Below are 16270 nucleotides of genomic sequence, written 5' to 3'. Positions count from 1 at the left end.
GCCCAAGTCCAGACACATTGGACTCCAGACATATGTCAATGTGGCTTTTATGACCAAAACCTGTCCTTTGGCACCATGTGCCATTTTTATTCAATCTATACATGGCTTTAATTGCTTCTCCGCTCAAGAATAATTTCAAGGGTGGAATTTGCAGTAAAAATTCTAATGCAGCAGTAGGGGTACTATTTAAAGCCCCACTAATGCTTAGGCAAGCAAGTCTTTGCACCTTTTGTAAAATGTTTAAATACGTGCTTTTGTTAATAACATTAATCCAGACCACGCATCCGTAAGAAAGCATTGGCCGGACAATGGCAGTATAAATCCATAGAGTAGATTTTGGGTTAAGGCCCCATTGTTTACCAACGATTCGCCTACAAAGTACTAGAACATTTGTGGCCGTTTGTGCCTTTTCTTTTATATGGGTGATCCATGTAAGTTTACTATCCAGGTAACATCCTAGGTATTTAACGCATTCCTTACGCCTAATAATCTGGTGACCCAGATATAAATCTGCCAGTTTCCATTTCCTTCTCCACGTGAAAACTATAACCTCAGATTTTTCAGCAGAGAAAGAAAGGCCATTTGTATCACCCCAGTGTGAAACTTTATTTAAGATCTGCTGAGCTTGATTATGTAGGGTTCCGATATCGAAACCCTGTAATAACACAATAAGGTCATCTGCATAAGCCTGTGACATGCCAGGTTCCTCCCGTAGAAGTACTAAGAGTGAGTCGAAAACCAGGTTCCACAGGAACGGAGAAAGAATACCACCCTGCGGACACCCTTTAGTAATATCTCTCTTTACTTCATAGTCAGCGAGACTAACACAGATATTCCTGTTTTTAATCATGAAGATGACCCATCTAGTTATCATAGGGTGAATATGACTTCCAGTAAGGGCCTTGTGTATTTTCTCGAAACCGATGTTATCAAAGGCTCCTACAATATCCAGTAGAATCCCAATGGCAAAGTGTCCGTCTATAATTGTTTTTTCTATTCTCCTCACAAGTTGGTGTAAGGCCGACTCAGTGGAGAAGCCAGGCCTAAAACCGTGTTGGTCTAAGCCAAAGGTATGTTTCAGATTATTATCTGACTGGAGGTGCCAGAAAATCAATCGCTCCAACAGCTTAAGCTGGAAGGATGTTAGCGTGATCATTCTAAAAGAGTTTGGTTTCTCATATGTATCTTTTCCTGGTTTAGGAAGAAACACACCTCGTGAAGTTCTCCAAACCTTAGGAACATATCCTAAAATCAAACTGGACCTGAATATGTCCACGAGAATGTGACCAAAAATATCCCAGCCTTTCTGAAGCAGAATTGGGTAAATGACATCGTTCCCTGGAGATTTAAAGGGAAGAAATACATCAAGGGCCGCTTTAGCCTTTTCAAAATTCACAATTGTCTTAGCAAAATCCAGATCTAATGGATTATGAAGTAGTTCCAATGGATTTTCCTGGGGGTCAGAGGTGACACTTCTGTCCCCCAGATGAAAATTCAACATGGTCGAAAGTGTATCCAAAGGGTTTATAGTATAACTGCCATCAGGTCGCATAACCGATGAGAGTTGAGACTCCTGAGATCTTTTAAGAATCTTATATACTTTGGCAGTCTCATGGTAGGACAGAATATCTGTGCAGAACGATCTCCATGAGTTGTATTTAGTTTTCCTGATTTCCCTTTTAAATTTCCTTTGTAGAATTTTGAAGTTAGACCAGTTAACTTCAGATTTATTTCTGACAGCTTTCCTGTGAGCTCTCCGAACCTCTAGGCGGAGGCTTTCAAGCTCCTTGGTCCACCAAACTCTCTTGCTAGGAGAGTACTTCCTTCGTTTGAGAGGGCATGATGCATGATAAGATTCAATAATGATATTTGTCAAGTTGTTTGCTTGAATATCAAGCTCCTCGACTGTACAATTATTGTCTAAAACCTGAAGGTTAATGACATTAGAAACCAGGAAATCCTTATAAAGGTCCCAATTTGTGTTTTTAATGTTTCTGAAATATTCAGCTGGAATTTCATCTCTAATACAAAATTGTATAAGGCGATGGTCAGAAAGTGAGGGATTGTCACTTACATGCCAATTCTCAATAAGGTTATAAATATCAGAAGAAGTTAATGTGAGGTCAATGACTTCTTCTCTTCTTCTGTTAACAAAGGTGGGGCGATTTCCCCTATTTACCCAAGTGAGGTTGGTATTCATTATAAATTCCATGAGTTTTTCTCCTCTAGGATTAGTATCAGAACTGCTCCATGACAGGTGGTGAGCGTTAACATCACCACCAATAACCATAGGAATATTGTTTATTTCACAGAAGCTCACAAGATCTATAAATTCTTGCGGAATGTTAAGGTCATAAGCCATGTAAACCGAGCAAAAACAAATGTTTCCTCTCAGTGAACTGTTTATGTCCTTAATTACAATAGCAGTTAAGTCCTCTGATGTAAATTGAGATAATTTCATAGCCTTTATATTTTTAGAAATGTAAATGCTAGTTCTAGGTCTTTTATCAGGTCCCTCTGTCGAAAAGAAGTGCGCGTTCATGGGCCTACCAAGGATTTTACCCTTGTACACCCAAGGTTCTTGAATTAAGGCAACAAAAGTGCCTTGCTTACCTAATTGAGCAGCTAAATTGTATGAAGCTGCTCTGCTATGTTGCAGGTTTAACTGACTAACCTTAACCATTAAAACAGGTTAAATGAAAGAAAAGAACTTACCCTGAAGGATTTTAGGAGAGACTTAGTTAAAAGCCGCATCCTTAGCATACTACTTCAAAGGAAGTAGTGACAAGGGAGACCTATTCAGATGTCTTCTCCAGAGCCTCCAAAGAAAGCTCTGGTTCCGACTCCTTTTCGGTCTCCCTTTCTTCCGTCAACTGTTTCTTTGGAGGATCCCTGGGCGAAGGAATTGATTTCTCCTGTTGCCTTGGTTCCTTCAACTGTACACAGCCACGGACACCACAAAAAAGTTTGAAATTCTGGGCCTCCAGATAATCCATAAGTTCATGTTCTACTCCCAGCACCAAGGTATTACCTACGTCTCCAGGGATAACTGCCTTGATGGCGATCTTCTTAACATCAAGTCTCTTGTTACAGGCATCAAGGAGCTTGATGTTATCTTTTGGTGACCTGTTACCAGGAAGCCAAGCGAAAAACCTCTTCATGGGGGGTCTGTCTCCGGGAGCCATGGCATGATAACCTGGATGGTTTTCTTCAGGGCCGGGTAGATCATTAATTAAAGTCTTCAGGACGTCCACAGTCTCCTGATCCTCACATGCAATGTTGAGGCCATTCGGCTGCAGGACTGTCTTGTGGACCCTGCAGGTGGTTATAGAGCCATCTATAATTCGGTCATCAATTATAGAGGTGATGAAATCTGAATCCACCGATGTTATGTCTCTGGAATCATCCTTGCAGACGATTCGCAGAGTGATTGCCTTTCTTGCAGCTTGACTATATAGCCGTCGTTTCTTGAGGGCCATTTCCGGGGTGTCACCAGCAATGCGTTCTCTCTTACGAGACTCTTCATTGCTTGGATGGTTCTTCCTCACCGGTTTGGAGGTTGCTCCAGAGGTCCCAGCTTTATCTGTTTTCTCTTTCGCTCCCTTCTCCCCAGAGATCGAGATCCCTTCCATGGCCCTCTCCAGTCGTTTCCGCTCTTTCTGGCGTTGCCTTTTTTCTCTTCTTTTATTTACAACCTCCGTCATTGGTGACTGGTCATCCGCTTGCGCATCTGGCACAGTACTTCTGACAGAGGAGTCAGTATCCATCCCCACTGGGTTCAAGGCGTCCGTGTCCGAAGGCACATTCACCCTTTCACCAGCGGTTCTGGTTTCTGTAGTCCTGAAGAGAAGAGCGTCCGCACCCGAGGGTACATTCACTCCCTCAGAAGGAATTACAGTGGTTATAGTGGGGATTTCAGAAGATGCGTTTTTATCTAATTTTGTATTGCAAGCATCCATTTTGGTATAAGATTGAAGGAAGGGGGAGAAAATTCCTTCCGATTTTCTAAGAGCCAGTTTTGAGGGGCTAGCCCCAGATTCAGTAGCCAGTAGTGACCTCGGAAGAGCCCCCCGCTCTGCCATGCAGGACCCCACCCAGGCACCACCTGGAACTACAAGGCAGGCGAGATTATACACCAGCTGATAGAGCAGCCAGGACATGCTGGTTAGGCTGCCCCGGGCTCCTGTACTATCTGGCGGCCTGAGACGCAAAACTCAGCTTTTCTCCTGTATCCTCTACATGGCTGCTTCCTCCAAGACCCCTCCTCTCCAGATCAAAGGTCCTCGGAATTTCGAATCCTCCCCACAATCGCCGGTTTTCCCAGGGAAGAGCGGTCCGTTGGGTCGTCATAAGATTACTCATCATCAGACCGAACCTCATCCCACTGAACCCCAGTATGCCACAGGACTTTGTGACAGTTACCCATTTAGCACCATCCAGGGGGCACGTGTGACTTAAGGATAATCACGGACGCGGGTAACATTACCCCCCGGTTTTCCCATCATACATAGATAGCTTCAGAGGCGGACGAGCAGGCATCGGTAAAAATTTAAAACTATCCGAATTGCTCCCTGCTCTTGCTAAAAATTTCTTTAAAGTATGAACTTCTTTGGCAATTGCAGAAACTGTGTCATCAATTTGTTGTTCGATTTGTTGTTGACCAGAACAAACTCTTCCTTCGATTTCATCTTTCACAGAAGAAACTTTGTGACCTATTTGTTGTTCCACTGCTGAAATTCTGTCTTCTATTTGCTCTTTCACAGAAGAAACTTTTTCTTCAATTTGTTCAACTTTATTTTTAACCATGTCTATTTTGCCTTCCATAGCCTCAAATTTGTTTTCAGTTATGCAAGTAATTTCCTTTTTCATTTCTTCTTGACTTGCTTGAATGGCTTCCATTTCTTTTTTATCTGATAATTGATGAGCGGCCATCTTTCTTGAGCAGCTTCCATGTTTCCTTTAACCTCTTCAAGCCGGCTAGTACAGCAGTTGTACCAGGAGAATGACTTTCTCAGACGCCGGCTCTGGTACAACTGTCGTACCATCCATGCCCTCCCCATTTTAGAGAATCGCCTATCTGTAGATCTTTGGGTGGTCCATTGTCGCTGCTCAGAGTAGCCGCTGGCTACACATTATTTCCCTCTTCTTATCAGTTTGGCTACATTTTGGCAAAAACCGCAGGTTTCGTCTCGCGCCAATATACTTGAAAATTAAATAGAGGCCATCTCTTTCTCAATCTGTCTCATAATTTTAATGCTAATTTTTTTAGTACTGACTTTTGCTATGATTAAAACGTCAGCGATTTTGCACGCTCTTTAAGCTTACCATATTTAATGTTTTTTAATCATAACAAATAAGAATAGATTAATATTTTAGATTTAATGGCCTTCTAGAAAATAGGTAAAACTGCTTTTATCGTTAACTTCCTTTTCATACTTATGAATAATAAGATTTTATTTTGACATTTTTTTTGTGGAGTGCATAAAACCCTTAAGAACTGTTAACTCTTTCAAAGTGCTTCTATTATGCAGGCAATTTTGTCTGATTTATCAGGAGATTAATAAGAGACAATTGAATCAAAACATCAGTTACATTTTATAAAATTTCGGCCAGTTTTATTTGCTAAAATTCTTATACTCCTCAAGAGATAAACGGAATTCAGACAAGTTGATAAAAAAATATCTTTAAAAAAGGTTGTTATTTTGTCTGTAATAAGGTGTATGTCAACTTACTATTAAATGTATGAAAATTAGGATTGGATTACGGAAAAGCACGTGAATGCTATCTGCTTAAGGGGATGGATGCTTTCGTGTAAACCTTTTTAAGAGAAAATTGCTGGATTAATTTTGTTCGCTTACTGAATTAAATCAAAGCACACAACAATTACCTGTATAAGGGGAGTTATGCCTTTGCGGAGGACTTTCTAAGAGAAGCTGGCATGCATTTACGTTACACAAAAACCGTGAATCTAACTATTTATCCGGGATTCAAACCCAAGCGAGCTACAAGTGTTCAGCCACCTTTACCGCTCTACTGAAGAGCCCGTAAAAATATTGATAAAGGAAAAGTATTGAAATAACCGGTTTAATTTACTAACCTATATTTCTCAATCTACAGTACATAAATAACGCATATGAGGGGGATTATTTGTGAATAAATAAACTGTATTGCACTTTTCTCCACTATTTCATATTACGATGGAATTATTGCATTTCAAAGTTATTTCTCATGAATTAATTTTGCTCTTCATGATTTTTGATATTTTCAAAGAGAAAATTCCACACTTTAAATAAAAAAATACACGAGAAGATACTTTATGCAAAATTTGGCGTAAACGGTTTTCTTAATTTTGCTTTGAAAATATTCCAGTGTAATCGTTTTCATTACTGGAAGAAATATGAAAAACAGATTTACTACATTGTGTCAACACCCAATATTTCCTTATTCGTTTGAAAACGTGAAAGATTACTCTTTCTAAAATAAATTAGAAAATATATTATGTGCAAATAGAATATTCGTTGAAAATGAAATAGACTTCAACTTTTGGATATAACGATGGTTTTAGACGAAATATCTACCTATGAAAAGAAATTGACGTATAATTAATTCTTCATGAACATTTAAAACTGTTCTCAAAATTCTTTTGATGATTGCATATATAAGTCACGGATTTTTTTCTCTGCTAACATAAACAAAAGCCAATTTTACAAAGAAAAATTCTCGTTAAAGATATACCTTCTTTGCCTGACAGTCCAATGTAATATTTGTTAATGTTAAATGATTAAACGCAACCAATGTATCTCGGATTTTGATTTTTATATTATAATAACAAAATGATCAAAAAAAGCAGATTTAAATCTCTGTTATTGTTATGTAAAGCTTTATTATTGCTGTAAGTTCATCTCAAAATCTAATTGTATTGAATCTCATTCTAATCATCTAATGGTAATAAATATTATTATTATTATTTCATTAAATTAGTCATTACCATTATTTTATTAATGAAAATATGTTATTAAAAATCGCATTCCAGCCTGCAGACTTACAAATCTCGTCCGTATTTACTATATTTTGTTAAATTTTGTTCTCGCTTTCTAATTTCTAATACGAAAATACGCGAATATAAATGAAGAGTGAAAACAAAGTTAAAAAATTCACAAATTACTTACGAGATTGATTAGAAATAGTGAGTGAAATATAAACATTGCAGACATTTTGTTCTAAATAAAGTGTGCACTGGATATGCATCCAGTACTGCATATTTATTTATGCACTATTTATTTAGAACTTCATTTAAATGAAAGCAAAATAATCATCGAAAAAATTGCAAATCTAGCAACCCCTCTGGTATGGGACTGAAGCGTCCGACAAACATGTAAATTTTACTTCATCCATGGAGGGGAACTAACGACTTTTCTCATTAGGAAAATGTCAAAGAGAGGCCAAAACTGTTTCGGATCGCGCCGGTCTGAAGGCTATATTATGAGAATTTCGGCCCGATTTTAGAAGGTTAACAGAGTTGATGGCCCCATCCATCTTTTCTTGGAATGCAGCAAATACCATCATAAACTGCCTGAATTGTCCTTCCATCACTCTAGTTATTGGCATTCAAAACCTTACTCCTGACACCAAAAGTGTTATGTGCGTACGGGTTTGTAATAAATTAAATGCACAAGTCTGATGAAAAGTGAATAAAAAATTTATTATTATCACAACAAATAAAACAAAATGCTTACATTTCCTCAGATATTCCTGCAATATCTGACAGTAGTTATCTTTTCAACCACTAAAAACATTCAACAGAATTTAATTCAAAATAGAGAATGTTAATTCGATTTCATCGTGCATTTGCTACAGTAAACAACAACAGTTTTCTAAACAACTGAACTGAGATGTTTTTATCGTGCTTTTTGTAAGCTTTTTGAATGCACAGGCACATTTTGGTATTTTCTGGATTTTTCCTGAAAAGCAAAAGCGTACAAATACGAGATATCTATTTATTAAATGTGCGCGCTTCTGTATTTTTAATTTTTCTGATGTAGCTTTCTCTTGAAATAAGTCTCATGTTGCATTGCACAGTAATATAAAATAATTGTTATTAATTCTATTTAAAAATAGCTAATTCAATACTAAACCGTAACAATATTAAAGCTATTTTTATTATACCTAAGCATGATATTTCTTAGATCAAGCTGTAGAAAAGAATTATTGTTAGAACAACGTTTCATTTGCAACATATTGAAGTTCTGAAAATGCAGGCATGTTGCAAAAAATTGCATTTCCACGTTGCACTCTTACACTGTTAATGATGATGAGATACAAGAGGAAATTTGAAAACAACCATTGCTTTACTTCTAACTGATCCTGGAATGCACAGTAGTCACTATTCAGCTGTGGTTTCAAAAATTAATAATTCAAGAAACTTAAGTGTCATTGGGATATACATGCTGGAAATAAAACAGAAGAAATTAAATTATGGTATTCATTCCAAAGTATTTATTCTAAAAACACTTCATTTTCTTTCATTAAAAACAAATTATGTTATTCGGTAGCCCATTAAAAGACAGTTTCTATTAAAAAAAAAAACTAGCGATGAACATTTGATAATATTGATTTAAATTTAGAGAAACCAGTTTTTACATGTGGCCAATTATATGAAATAAAATTTAATCCAAATCTGCTTGTTACAGGACTTTTTATTTCATGGAACAACAAATTAGATTTTGTAACTAACTATCAACCGAAAGCAATGTCTTAGCTTATCGCTATTTAAGACTCGTAGAAACTGGCTGTCAATAGTGTTATATATGTAACTGTATCTATTATTATCTTTAATCATGACTGTAATATAGAATAGTAGATGAGTAATGTAGAATAAACGATGTTTGTGTACATCTTGTAATCATCACTGAGCACGTACCCAACACATATAAAATACAACACATGGGGCAGCCCGTCGATGATTAAAAAAGAAAATATAAACCAGGAACTTTTTATAGCGGATGCATTATCAAGATCATTCACTGATGAAGGATCTGATTTCTTTGAAGGAGATATAGAAGCTCATGTGGGACTGGTTGTAGAATGTATACCAATGTCTAATGGTAAAATGGAAGTTTTTCAACTGGAAACAGAAAAAGATGAAGAACTACAAGTTTTAAGAAAATTAATTAAAACTGGATGGCCAGATGAAAAATGTATGGTTCCAGAACTGGCAAAACCATATTTTAACTTCAGAGAAGAACTATCAGAAGCAAATGGATTAATATTTAAAAATTCCTGTGTTGTTGTACCAAGAAGTTTACAAAAAGATATGTTAAACAGAATTCATTATGGTTATTTAGGAGTAGTAAAATGCAAGATCAAAGCAAGAGAAATATTATATTGGCCAGGAATGTCGAAAGAAATTGAAGATTTGGTACTGAATTGTCAAACATGTTTAAGTTTACAAAAAGCTAATACTAAAGAACCAATGATATCTAAAGAAATACCTAATGGTCCATGGGAAGTATTGGGAACAGATCTCTTTTACTTTCAAGGAAGGGATTATCTAATGGTTATAGATTATTTTAGCAAATATGTTGAAATTGGACATTTGGAAGATTTGTCAAGTGTAGCAGTGTTAAAGTAATTGAAATCAATTTTTGCAAGACATGGTATTCCGAAAATAGTATATTCGGATAATGGTCCACAATATAATTGCAGGAAATTTAAAGATTTTGCAAGAAGATGGAATTTTGAAACCAGAACTTCAAGTCCAAATTATCCACAATCTAATGGAATGGTTGAAAGACATATTCAAACTGTCAAGCGAATGTTAGAAAAGCTGTAGTTGACAACAAGGATCCATATTTAGTATTACTGGAATATCGTAACTCTCCTATTTCAGATGAAATTAAGTCACCTTCAGAATTGATGTTTGGAAGAAAAGTAAATGGATTGATGCCTATAAAAGAGAATTTTGTCCAAGCTAAACAATATGAAGACCATAAACAACATTTACTGAAGAGACAATAGAAAGGAACAGAAGAGACCTTCTTAAAGGAACTAATCAGGAAGAGTTTGCAATACAAAACAACTATGAGAAGGAAGTTATAGATGAACCCGAGGTACATGAAAATAGTAGGAGCACTACAAATTTAGATGTGCCTGTCAGTCCTTCAAAATCTAACAGAAGTGTTTTGTCACCAAATAGTAAAAGAGGTATAGTATCGTCAAATTTTTCAAATGGACATAACTACGTCACTCGATCTGGTAGGACTGTTAAGAAACCTTATTATTTAAAAGAATATGTTTAATTTTACTATTACTATTATTTTTTATAAAAAAAAGGGAGATGTTATATATGTAACTGTAACTATATCTATTATTATCTTTAATCATAACTGTAATATAGTGTACATCTTGTAATCATCACTGATCACATACCCAACACATATAAAATAAAACACAAATAGCTCATGTCCTGGTAAATCAAGTTCTCCCGCATTTATATTTGCTCTTTGCATAAAAACTATAAATATCTGAAATCTTGTAGATTGAAGCTAAAAAAATGTATAATTATGAATCATTACAGGAAGTTCTGGAAACAGCTGAAGAAATTCAAAAATGGTTGCCAAGTATTAAAGAAGATATAGATTTTTATTTGAAAAAGTCACAGGTTGGTATTTATCTGTCTGGGGGTAATAGATGATTTTATATAAATACGTATGTGTTTGATGAGTGTTTAACTTTTTAATACTTCTAGTATATTTAAATTTTGAATTCTTTATTTATGTTTTTAATGTCCTTTAATTATATTTGATGGCAAAACTTTATTTACTACAAAATAAAGTTTTGAAATAGATACATATGGTACAAAGAAGTGATGTATTTTTGGTTATTGTTCAGTGTGATACTGTTATCCATTCATTAATGATGGATTCTAGTTTTTGCTGGGCATTGCAAATATGAAGTTATCTTTACATAATTGATAATATGTATAGTATCAAATCAATGAACATTATATGTTAGTTGAGTTTATAAAGGTTGCTGATACCTCATGCATTGTCAGTCTCTGTTATTAAATAATGAATGTATGCAATTATGTATATTTTTTTCTATGTATGTATTTGCATATATGTATGCATGTATGTATGTTCCTCATATAGTGGCACCTGGAACCGCCAAATTTTGAACACGCATAGTCCTTCCTTGAACATGTGCACCTTGAAGCCTAAATTTTGAAATTCAAGTTAATTTTTGATTTATTTTATGCTTTGTACAAACTTAAAGGAAATTTTTAGTAATAAACTCAGTGATTTTAGTGCTTTGTGTAGCCACTCACTATAGCGTGAAATATTTATGTTTCAAATTTAATCAGAAAATATGCCAATTTAAAAGAAATATGTTGCCACTGGACAAAGTGTAAGATATTTGTGTTTCAAGTTTGATGAAGAAACTCAGTGGTTTAAAATAAATGTAATGCCACTGCCTCAAATAAAATATTTATTTTTTTAATATTTAATCTGCTTGTTATTTAATAAATAACTAAGCAATTGTAAAAGAATAAATGCTGTTCTGTGTCTTTATTATTATTATTATTATGAATTACTAGCTATACCCATTAAATTACACTAATTTAATTTATTAAAGTGGTCATATATTTTCTTGTTTGTAATAATAATTTTGAGCCTAACAAGGAGCTAGGTGCTTGTGTGTTAAAAGAAGTAGTTATAGAATGCTGTTATGCTCAGTCAGCATCATAAATCTTCATTGGAAATACATTGTTTCTGTAATGAAATCTGATATTAGATGCATGTGATAGTTAGTCTCTTTCACATGGAAGAGCAGAAATCATTGTCAGATTTAATATCATAGGATTACACACACATAAACAAATAAAAAAGTGCTAACTAATGAAGATTATCATGTTAACTTTTCATAGAATGCTTTATCTTTTATAAATGAAAAAGCATTGGCAGTAAACTTTGGATAATTGGAAATATCCAGTGTAGTTGAATCTCACTGGTGGCAAAAAATGCTGATTCAGTAAATTATCAGTTAACATATCTGGTTACATCTTTCACGTTGTTCTAGTAGAAGAGCCCTGGAGTTTGGAACTGCTAGTTCTAAATTCCATGGTACATGTTCCATTTCCTTATGTGGTTTTGTTGTTGACATGTGTCTTTATCTTCTCATGGATACACTCTATGGTGCACTGTTGTAAGTGTTCTTTCTGATGTGGCAGCTGAAAAACCAATAGATTTTAACGTTTCCAATGGACCTCTTCCAAGCGTTTATCTGCCCATTTTATTTAAATATATACATAATGATTTATCATTCTACCTGCTAATAAGGATAATGAATTTGCAGTGGATATTAATTATTGTATTAGTTACCATACGGCCAAATGAGTATGGAACTCGGAATTTTATCGATAGGAGGGAGAATAAACGACCCGAAAGTTAAATTTCTGTAAAATATGTGCAATTTTATAACTAATAGATGGAAAGAAAGGAATGACGAAAAGAATTCTTATAATGTTCTAAAAGGAGTTCCATATTTAAGGACCCCATTCCGGATATGAATTCCTGGGGTATTTTCAGGATTCCTTGCCAATGTGGTTTAATTTACATGGGTCAAACTAAGAATGCCTTAAAATTTCATATTAAGGAACATAAGGCATATGTTAGAAAAAGGAAATAGTTATTTATGTTCTAGAATGTGTTTTTCAGACAGATGATTTTGGTAATATTTAGAGCTTTTTCTTTCAGATATCTGATGATGTTCTAAAACAACATTTCCCAACCTGTGGTACGCATACCATTGGTGGTATGGGGTTTGGTAACCTGTGGTAACCAATAATGGGGACATAAAAAATAAAAGGAAAAATTAAATTAAAAAAGTCATAGAAACGTTTTTTCATATAATTCATAAAAATTATTTTAATTTATAATGTTATACAGAAAGTTGTTATATGTACAGTCAATGATCTAAAATCCAGCAATTAATATCTTTTTTTTTTTTTTTTTTTTTTTTTTTTTTGGAGTGAATTTTTAAATTTAGCCGTTAGCCATCAGTAACTTGAGATTTCGCCGCCGCTGTTGTGATGGCGCTGCACTCTTGTTCACCTCACCGCGTGGCCTATAAATGGCAGGTTATTGTTTGTGATTGTATTAAAATTCATTGATCCCCATATTAATTTTTTTTTCCTTTGGATCAGTGGTTAAGAACCAGTATGTGCCAAAATCTCAAACAAAAATATAAACAGTGAAATATTGCCAAGTTTTACAAATAATAACCAGTCTGAAAGTTTGATGCAAAACGTTGAAATCGCGCAGTCTTCAGTTCTCTTCAGTTCTTCAAAGGGATGTTTAGAGAAAATATTGTCACTATATAAAATATGGATTTTCATATACTGTAGACCTGCCCTAAGCCCATGTGTATAGTGTATGGGGCAGTGCTTTTAAATGAACGCATGAAGCCTTCGTTTCTTTTGCAACATTTACATACAAGACATACGGATTACAAAAGCAAAGATTGTGATTTATTTAAATATTTAAAAGAGCAAAAGAACATGTCTGATTTATCATTCTACCTGCTAATAAGGATAATGAATTTGCAGTGGATATTATATTAATTATTGTATTAGTTACCATATCGCCAAATGAGTATGGAACTCGAAATTTTATCGATAGGAGGGAGAATAAACGACCCGAAAGTTAAATTTCTGTAAAATATGTGCAATTTTATAACTAATAGATGGAAAGAAAGGAATGACGAAAAGAATTCTTATAATGTTCTAAAAGGAGTTCCATATTTAAGGACCCCATTCCGGGTATGAATTCCTGGGGTATTTTCAGGATGCCTTGCCAATGTGGTTTAATTTACATGGGTCAAACTAAGAGTGCCTTAAAATTTCATATTAAGGAACATAAGGCATATGTTAGAAAAAGGAAACACAGAAGTCCCCTCTTTCCCAGCGTTGTTAGTCCGTAAATTGCACTTTCAATTTTTCTGCAGCCAAAATTATTCAAAAAGCAAAATCCATTGGTGAACTGGATTCTCTGGAGGCCTTTCACATTCAAAAAAAAAATTCTGTTCTATTTAACGACTCTAATTGAAATCCATCTTTGCCTTCAGCCTTTAAGAAAATTATATTTTAGTTCTCGTTTCATCAATAGATGGCGCCAATAGCTTAACTCCCCCAACAGCACGGCACGTCGCTGCAACATTTCAAATGTGTCGCATTGTGACGACTTCAATGTCGCAGTAACGTTGTAGGAATGGCTTAATGTCCGCTCTTTGCGACGTTGATGTGAAGTCAGATTGGGACTTTGCTGTGAAGTCACGCTGCGACTTTGAAGTTACACTGCAATATTGTTGTGAAGTCACACTGCGACATTCATGTAACAACTCATTTCGACTTAATATAAAGCCATAGAGTGAATGAATGCAGCATAAAAATGTCCCATGAATATAATGTCCCTAAAGATGTAAATAGATATCACGCAACACTGGACCTATTTTAGAGAACAGGTAACTACAACAATGTTTTAATGATCCAGTAAGGTATTATACTTTTCGAGGTATTAAAATACTTCCGTAATATTCGAAATTTTTAAATAATTGAAAATATCCAATATAATCATTTGAAATTTCCTTATCTTAGTGAGGTTGTATCTCACCCTATTAAGGTTATATAACTGTAATCCATTTATGTTTATTACATATCTGTATAAACTAGAGTGTACAGAAAATGCAGAACGTATCCTTACTAATATTATACACTGACTACCAATAAGTATTTGGACACATGCAAATGACGATATCTGCGGTCCCAAGGTACGCCACGGACTCCGGCGGTATATATCGTGTAGGAAACAGCATCGGCTTTAGTCGAATGCAAGATGCAGTTCGGAGCTCTCTGATTTCGAGAAAGGTATAATTATCGGGTATCACAAATGTGGCCGATCCTTAAGGGACGTATATAGCGATCTGAAGTACCCAATATCGAGAGCGGCGTATGTGATTAAGAAGTGGAAGGTGAGGGGTGATTGTCGGAATGTGCCCCGAGTCGGCAGACCAACGAAACTGAGGGATAGAGACCGACGAGTGCTGTTCAGAGAAATTCGGAAGAAGCGCACCCAACCGATAGCCCTTATCCGTGAGGAGTTTCAACAGGCATCCGGGAGTATTGTTTCAATGAATACCATCCGTAAGGAAGCACATCTGCTTGGTTTTCATGGTAGTGCTGCTGCCCATAAGCCTTTGATCCCAAAGTCCAACCGCGCTGCTTGGTTAATGTGGTGCAAAGCACATTGAAATTGGACCGTAGATCAGTGGAAATGGGTTCTTTGGAGTGACGAATCAAGGTTCACCCTTTACCGTTCGGATGGCAGGGTCTGGGTCTGGCGTCTACCTGGAGAACGTCTCCTGCCAGAATGCATTATGTCAGTCAAGTTCGACGAAGGTGGAATTATAGTCTGGGGGTGTTTCTCCTGGTATGGACTGGGACCCTTGGTCCCCATTCATGGTAAGCTCAACTCCGATGCCTACTGCACTATTTTGGATGACAATGTGCTTCCTACGTTGTGGCAGTTTTACGGGTTGGACCCCTGTTACTTTCAGGACGACAATGCCAATTGTCATGTTTCGACGTTAACCAAGGCTTGGTATGGTGCCAATGGAGTTCATCGAATGGACTGGCTTGCCCAGAGTCCAGACCTGAACCCTATCGAGAACCTCTGGGACGAGTTGCATCGCCGAATTCAGGGATGCACTACCCTTGCAAAATCGGTGAAGGAACTTCTATGTCTTCTCCAAGCCGAGTGGAAGAAAATACCACTAGCTGTCATACAAAGACTTGTGGAAAGTATGCCCCGGAGGGTCCACGCTGTAAATACCTCTCGTGGAGACTCTACCAACTATTGATTTTGAATAAAGTTAGTTTTTCTTTTCTATCACAGGTGTCCAAATACTTATTGGTAGTCAGTGTAAATGCGAATGTGAGTTTGTGTGTTTGTTTGTTGCGCTTTCACGCTTCAATTACTTAACCGATCATCATGAAATTTTCAAGAAATATTTTTGATACATTAGAAAAGGTTATAGGCTATAAAATGTCTTCGTACGACTTTAATTAGCCGAGATATTAATTGAAAACTACTTTTCTCTACATTTTTCACTTACTTTGTTGGGTTTTTCCCTATTAGAGGAATTTGGCTACGCGCCAATTTATACTTTCACAAATATCGATGGAACGGCGGTTAATTGAATTTCGAGACACATT

The 16270-nt window shown here is 35.9% G+C and overlaps 1 protein-coding gene across 1 annotated transcript in view; it reads left to right on the top strand.

The window, feature by feature from the left end:
* Positions 1-16270, top strand: part of LOC118203070 (uncharacterized) — a 63579-nt gene that overhangs the window by 17482 nt on the left and 29827 nt on the right. The window contains exon 4 of the mRNA XM_085824051.1: positions 10577-10660. Within this exon, the coding sequence (XP_085680177.1) occupies positions 10577-10660 (84 nt within the window). The remainder of the gene's footprint in view (positions 1-10576; positions 10661-16270) is intronic.

The sequence above is a fragment of the Stegodyphus dumicola genome, chromosome 9 (genome assembly GCF_044657685.1).
Source record: "Stegodyphus dumicola isolate Sdum_Otavi_A_Nest chromosome 9, ASM4465768v1".
NCBI lineage: Eukaryota > Metazoa > Arthropoda > Arachnida > Araneae > Eresidae > Stegodyphus > Stegodyphus dumicola.
Note: the sequence above shows the minus strand (reverse complement) of the source record. Positions and strands in the feature narration are given on the sequence as shown.